General features: G+C 39.6%; 1 protein-coding gene across 6 annotated transcripts; it reads left to right on the forward strand.

The window, feature by feature from the left end:
• Positions 1–476: 476 nt before the first annotated feature.
• LOC121912681 (zinc finger protein 239-like) lies at positions 477–5,595 on the forward strand. Of its 6 annotated transcripts, XM_042434999.1 has the most exons (4): positions 477–578; positions 712–791; positions 2,455–2,602; positions 3,911–5,595. In XM_042434999.1, the coding sequence occupies exon 4, from the start codon at positions 3,920–3,922 to the stop codon at positions 4,895–4,897; it is 978 nt and encodes a 325-aa protein (XP_042290933.1). In that variant the 5' UTR covers positions 477–578; positions 712–791; positions 2,455–2,602; positions 3,911–3,919; the 3' UTR covers positions 4,898–5,595. The 6 variants fall into 6 exon arrangements, with proteins under 6 accessions (XP_042290933.1, XP_042290951.1, XP_042290980.1 ...); XM_042435017.1 differs by lacking the exon at positions 712–791 and having other exon boundaries at positions 484–578; XM_042435046.1 differs by lacking the exon at positions 712–791 and having other exon boundaries at positions 499–578; positions 2,477–2,602.
• The last annotated feature ends 1,533 nt before the right edge of the window (positions 5,596–7,128 follow it).

A 7,128-nucleotide genomic window follows, 5' to 3' on the forward strand; every position in this document is an offset into this window, starting at 1 on the left:
AGCAAACAGATTTGCAAAGAAGTAGTTTATGGTATTGGAGAAGCAAAATCTCTAATCAGAGCAGCCATGATTAATGCCACCATGATTGAGAGATGGAATTCAGACAACAAAGAGAGACATTACTATAGGATACAGAAGTCTGTTCATTTAAAGACGTTTAGAGGAGGATGTCATAATCATAGAGAAGATGTGATCTTTACACGGCTAATGAGTGGGCATGCAGGTTTTGATTCAATGCTATGTGTAATCGTAAAACGTTCATTAAATCTTTATCCGGCGCCGGAGGATGCGCAACACATAATTAGGCAATGTAGTGAATATATTTCAGAAAGGGAGACACTGAGAGAAATAATGCATGAGGCAGGTCTGGAATGGAGTTTGAAAGAATTGTTAAATTACTTAAATGATTATCATTATTATTATGAAAAGCAATTAGTATTCCGATGATGTAATGGTATTGGTCTACGCACTCCGACACAGTAGGTGGCGGTAATGCACTGACATCCCACAATAAACACAAAGAGGAAGAATGTTGAGGAGAAAATACATTCACGAGTGCGACAGGGACGACAGAAAAGGTAAAACTGTCTGCTGCTCTGTGTCTTCCTCTGTCTACGTTAGTATGATGATAGTACGTTGGTTTTAAAGGTTTCCAGTCTTCAGTACAAACGGCTTCCTGCTGGTCTTTAGCTGTGAGTTTGCTTGTTGCAGGCAGAGAGGCTTTGTGAACCTTGATAGCACTCCGTGTTGACAGCTGGAAGCAGTCTTAACATAAATGACGAAGCTTTGAGGTGAGCCTGATAACTGTGTGTTGGACTGAAACGAAACTTTCTCAAACATTGAAGCTTTACACAGTTGTGTCGATAAGCTCCAGGCAGGGCACAAAATTAGCACCAGCCAAATGCTGGTAAAATATGCTAGTGTCTGGTAGTCTATGGTAATCTATTGAGTGGCTGGTAAATGAGAACATTCACAAGCCATTTAGCCAGTGGACCAAAACGTTACTTTAGCATCCTGACTCCAGGAATGTCTGCAGCCTTGAGGATGTCTGGAGATATTTCTTCATCCTGTGATCTCAGTTATTGACGACGCTCAAGTTAGCTTCAGAGTCAAGTTAAGGGAAACATAAATGACTATATTTAGGCTGATTCTCCGATTTCACTGAAATTTCTGCATCCAGACTACATTAGACCAGTTACAGATCAAAACCACTATACTTAGACTCGTCTAATTTCTTCTAATATATAATATCTGTTAAATCGCCCTTTCTCAGTTTTCACAAATAGAATAAATGTTTCACAAATCTGAAACTGTGTTTTAATGACTCTAGAGTATCCTAGGTAATCTAATCCAAATTTGACAAGGCTAAGTGTAGTGGTTTTTGATCTGGACCTGGTCTAATGTGGTCTGGATAGAGACATATCTGTGTTTTTTCTGTTTTTGCAAGCAAAATAAAGGTTTCACAAATCTGAAAGAGGGTTTAAACAGCGTGAAGGCTTTTGCTACGATGTCTAACACTTTTTCACAAGTGTTAGTGGTGAAAAAAACGGAGAATCAGCCACTAAATATCATTATTTATGTTTCCCTTAACTTTTCCCTTAACCTTGAATCAGAAGCTGACTTCAGTGTTGTGAGTTTTTGTCACGTTAGCATTCAGACTGTTAGCAGCTGTGTTTTGGTGGTGGTGACATACTTTCAAATATTGAATTTACTCCTTCATATTAACATAGGTTGTCACATTAATCAGATTTGTCCTGTTAACACCTTTTCTCTCTATAGTCCTAACACCACACTGGATGTTGTGGTTAACTCTGACTGTCATGTTGTATGAATTAGTGAACATGAAGTAGTGCAGTCAAACGAAGCAGAATCTGTAATCAGGTCAGTCTTCTGGATGGGATCTACCACACACACGTGCATACATGTGCATTTGTGTGTTGAACTGAACTTTGTTTATTCTGTCGTGTTGAAAACTGAGAGCATCAGTTCAAACATACTGGAGATGTCAGTCTGGATGCTCCGTCCAGTTTTTCACAACAGTTCACACAACAGTCACTTCTTCAAGCTGAGAAATCCCACTGACACTGAAGACAACAGTAGCTCATCATTGCTCTGCTTGATTATTTAAAAGCATTTGAACAGATGATTCTGCTTATTCACATTTCATATGATTTATTTTATTCATATTAACTAATTCAACTTTAATTCATGCTTTCAACAAATCTCTTAAATGATAAATAAATATTATTTTAGTGTAATTTAAGGCTCAAATAAGTTGGGAAAAGGCTTTAGGGAAGCTCCAACAGTGACTTATCTCTACTGAAGAGGAACAAAGTGACTGAAGAGTGAGTGGAGGCAGACAGGAAGAACTGTGTGGACACTATGTCATCTGTTACTTATTGAGCGCAGATACTTTGACATCATATTTACTTTGCATTATCTGTTTTCTTTCAGCAGATTCACCTGACGGCACAAGTTTCTCCTCCTCAGTCCAGTTTGGCCACTGATTCCTCTGATTTCCAGCTGACATTCTTAATAACAGCATCATAAAAACACCACCATCAAGAACACTTTGGATCAGAGTCAAGCTCTGATTTAGCAGGTATGGCTCTATCATGGCTATTTACCATGCTCCTACTGAATTATGGGAAATCAAGCAGTATTTTTCCGTGTTTTAACTATCTATTGGAGATGTATCTGGAGAGAGCCTTGAGCGCAATGTTTAACCCTAACCCAACCTGTCATCAGTTTAGGTGACTGTGATCAACTTTTATTATTTTATGAACATAGATGCTGTAATCTTATAAGTAACTGAATTCTTAATTGTGAAATCTAATCACTAATGGATGCTTAATGTTGAAATTGAACATTTAATAATATTTAACATTTAATACTTAAATAATATTTATCTGATGACACTGAAATGTTTTACCTAGAAAACCATTTATCTGAGTTTATTTGTTTTATGAATTCCCCTCTTTGATTTGAATTTCAAGTTTCAAAAATGTAATTTCCTGTGTGTATGTACACACACACACACACACACACACACACACACACACACACACACACACACACACACACTTACATGCTACTGGTCAAAAGTTTTAGAACACCCCAAATTTTCCAGTTTTTATTGAAATGTAAGCAGTTCAAGTCCAGTGAATAACCTTAAATTCTACAAAGGTAAGCAGTCTGCCAGAGGTAAAAAAAAAAAAAAAAAAAAAGTTATATGTATATATATTTGATGTCGATGGTGTCTTGTGTTGAGCATGTAATTTGCATACTTTTAATTTTCTAAATTATCTCTTGTACTAAAGGACCAACAATGGTGGTTCTTTTTATTTCAGTGGATCCTGGTAGCTCATTAAAGACATATCTTAAAGAATTAGGAAGCTGGAGAATGTGATGATCAGTGTTTTTTTCACATAGTGAGTAGTAACTGTATGCTTCCATTTCCACATGAATCCATCTCAACTTTCCTCTGTAGTGTCTCTGTACTCCCATCACAATGAATAGCAGCCTCTCTCTGTCTCAGCTTTTGAGTCTGTATGTGTGAACGGCCTGTAAGAACTTCTCTACGGGTTTATTTTGAACACAGGCACTGCTGCCTGATTTCACCTTATTTTTTAAGTACATCTCATCACAAGATGCCTTCTCCTGATTTGATTTGCCCAGCAATTCTTCCATGTTCTGGGGATAATTTAGTTTAAAATGGGCATGTTTGGTGTTTGTAGTGGCATTTTACATTACCACTCTTCATTATGGCCACCGTTTCATTGTAAATCAAACACATAGGCTACAGTAGATCTCAAGTACATTGTTCAGGAGGTGATAATGTTGTTTCATGTGAATTAACAATCAAGTCCTACATTGACCTTTATTTCTCTGTCTCTTATCTTCTTCTTAGTCGAACCAAATGGACACGGACAGAAGTCCCATTGAAGAGGAGCCATACCATTGTGACCAATGTGGGAAAACTTTCTTTTTGAAATCTAGTTACAAACAACATATGCGTACTCACACCGGTGAGAAGCCATATCGTTGTGACCTGTGTGGGAACAGATTCCCTTATTTAAGTAGTTATAAAAAACACCTACGTATCCACACTGGAGAGAGACCATACCAGTGTGAACAATGTGGGAAGAGGTTCCGCTGCTCTGATGAAATGAAGCTGCACCAACGTACCCATACTGGAGAAAAACCATACAGCTGTGACCAGTGTGCTAAGAGTTTCAGTCGGCGTAGTTACTACATTGATCATCTTCGTATCCACACTGGAGTTAAACCATACTGCTGTGACCAATGTGGGAAAAGCTTCAGTCGTTCTTATACTTATAGACAACACATGCGCATCCACACTGGAGAGAAACCATACTGGTGTGACCAATGTGGGAAGACTTTTAGAAGTTCAAGTAATTACGCCCAACACGTGCTTGTTCACTCTGGAGAGAAACTGTATTGCTGTGAGCAATGTGGGAAATGTTTCTATTATTCAAGTAGTTACAAACAACACCTGCATGTTCACTCTGGAGAGCTTCCATACTGCTGTGAGCAATGCGGGAAAAGTTTCAGTCAGTCAAAGAGTTACAACCAACACCTACGGATTCACTCTGGAGAGACACGATATTGCTGTGACCAATGTGGGAAAAGTTTTTATTATTTAAGTAGTTACAACCAACACCTGCTTGTACACTCTGGAGAGAGAGCGTTCTGCTGTGACCAATGTGGGAAAAGTTTCTATCATTTAGGTACTTTCAAACGACACCTGCGAGTCCACACTGGAGAGAAACTGTATAGCTGTTCACAGTGTAAGAAGTCATATGCTTGGCTGAAGTCATTGAAGAACCACCGCTGCAGCAGCAAAACAAATGAAAAGAGTACTGACTGTTTGTAGGAAGGGAAAAAAATGTGTTTTGATTTTAATGTCGTAATCATTACATTTCACATTGATTTCATTCCATATATGGTCAGTATTTTTTCAGCAATAGCTATTCAATGTATTTGCATTCCGTTACGTATTTCTCAATATTTGTTGGCAGAGTTTGTTCAACTCGCCCACCTACGTGTGATGGATCTAGTGATGCATGTGTGTAATCCATTGTTTGTTTCGGATGCATTTCATTCATCTCACTCACTCTCTTATAGACACATCAGACCTGTATTAACCCTTTCATGCATAGTGGTCACTACAGTGGACAGCTATTCAAAAGCCGTTTTCTTAGATATGCATGGGTTTTGATGGTATAGTTGCACATCAGCCACCACAGTGGACTATAGTGTGTCATCCAATGTTTGAAAAAAAATTAAGTTCAAATATTTTTTTTCATGCCCAAAGGAGAATAAAAACACTTAGGAAAAAAAATCCTGACTGAGGTTATCATAATTCATGCATGAAAGGGTTAAAGCACAGGCCAAGGCTCGACTATTTTCCAGCTGTTGACTTTAAGCTCCTTCTTCTGTTCAGTATGTTGAAAATCTGGACAACTTATCTACAGATGAGTCTGAGATATTGAGATATTGATGATTTTGCGTCTGTATGGCTGAGGACCAAACTGACAATTCAATAAAGAACAAAAAAAGTGATGACATCAATTCATGGCTAATTTTCAAAGCACGTTCAGTAGTTTCTTTTCCTCTCATAATTGCCCACCCTATAACCATGTCTCTTGCTGCCTCAAGGGACATCCCCACCCAGAAAGTGGTGCTGACACCCACAGGTGGTGGAGCAGATAAGACTTCACTTTGGATGGTCAGAGGAGGACCCCTTTGTCATGGAGGGGAACACTCACTGCCTTCTGTGGTCTTCGATGCACTGCCCAGCAGGTCCACTGAGGATGGATGCTTTGGAGGGTGAGGTTGATGTGTTCCTAGTTGGCCCTAAACTGGTCTTACAGGCTGTGGATGGCAGAAGTTCAGGAGCTGCTGAGAGGCGGCCAGTGGTGTTTTTCCCCTGTTAGATTGGATATGTAGTCTCAAGTGCAGGGCACAATATGGCACCCAAAGAACCTTCATGTGTAGCCCTTGAACTACAGTGTTTGCAGGTGAATTGTGGAGCTGTGTGGATCTCCCTTCTGTTTGAGAACACAGTTGCAGATGTGACAGCTGTGTTTCTCCTGCGCGTGTGATGAATGGATCACACAACAGGATCACAGATGTGATTTGGTTAGAAAGAGCATGGTACTTGGTCTTTCACAACCAGTTTTATGGTAACAAGCTCCAGAAAATACACAGGGACTGGCAGTGTCTTAGTGAGGGGAATAGTGGAACGAAGTACCCAGGCATGGGGAGGGCCCTCATAAAGCCTGGAGTGGTTTTATCTGCAATTTTGATATTTCACGTTAGTAGCATTATATTTAAACTATAAGTGCCCCCCCCCCCCCCCCACCCACCCCTGAAAGGTGCACATGGTTTAGTCCGTTGCTGTGGACAAAAATAGTTACAAACTGTTCTTCAGATACTGTAATTGTGCTAATGCTGAGGAGTTTAGGTGATGGATGTATAATAAGAGCTGGATATCATGCCACCACTCAGCCTTACAGCCAATTTTTCCCAGTGGTCACTCACAGTATTGCAGCGAAAAATCCCCCTGTGGCCCAAAAAGCATTTTTCCCATAGACCACCATTGTAAAGGAGACATCTGTAAAACTGTTGACAGGACACCTCCAACTGCAAAGAAATTCAATTATGACTTTCTATTATGAATTTTTGATCCATGGAGGTTTTATATTTGTAAAACTTTCCTTGAGCCAAAAGAAGCGATTTAAAAATCTATGACATCATCACAATGTAAAGTCTATGGGTCGGGGGGTAATTCGCAGGCAGGGCCGGGCGGAGAAACTGTACTGTGCATATTCAGTACAAACTGAACGTGGAAGCAAACCCAGAAGCTAGAAACTTGTCTTGGTGTATGTGCCTGACAAGCAATTCCTATAGGACTGAATGGGCACCATTTTTAATCCAGTAACCAGCTCTTATAATACATCCATGCTTCAGGTGAAATTGAAGCTGTCATGTCACTTAAAAGGCCATATTATACCCCTTTTCCACAAGTTAACACAGTTCCCTGGAGGTTTAAATCAAATGTATCTGACATACTTTGGTCAAAATACCACAAGGATCAAGCGC

This window comes from Thunnus maccoyii, chromosome 2, assembly GCF_910596095.1.
Source record: "Thunnus maccoyii chromosome 2, fThuMac1.1, whole genome shotgun sequence".
Classification (NCBI taxonomy): Eukaryota; Metazoa; Chordata; class Actinopteri; order Scombriformes; family Scombridae; genus Thunnus; species Thunnus maccoyii.

Bases quoted from the DNA above. Each gene is read 5' to 3' on its own strand.
- LOC121912681 (XM_042434999.1), top strand. From the start codon at position 3,920: ATGGACACGGACAGAAGTCCCATTGAAGAGGAGCCATACCATTGTGAC.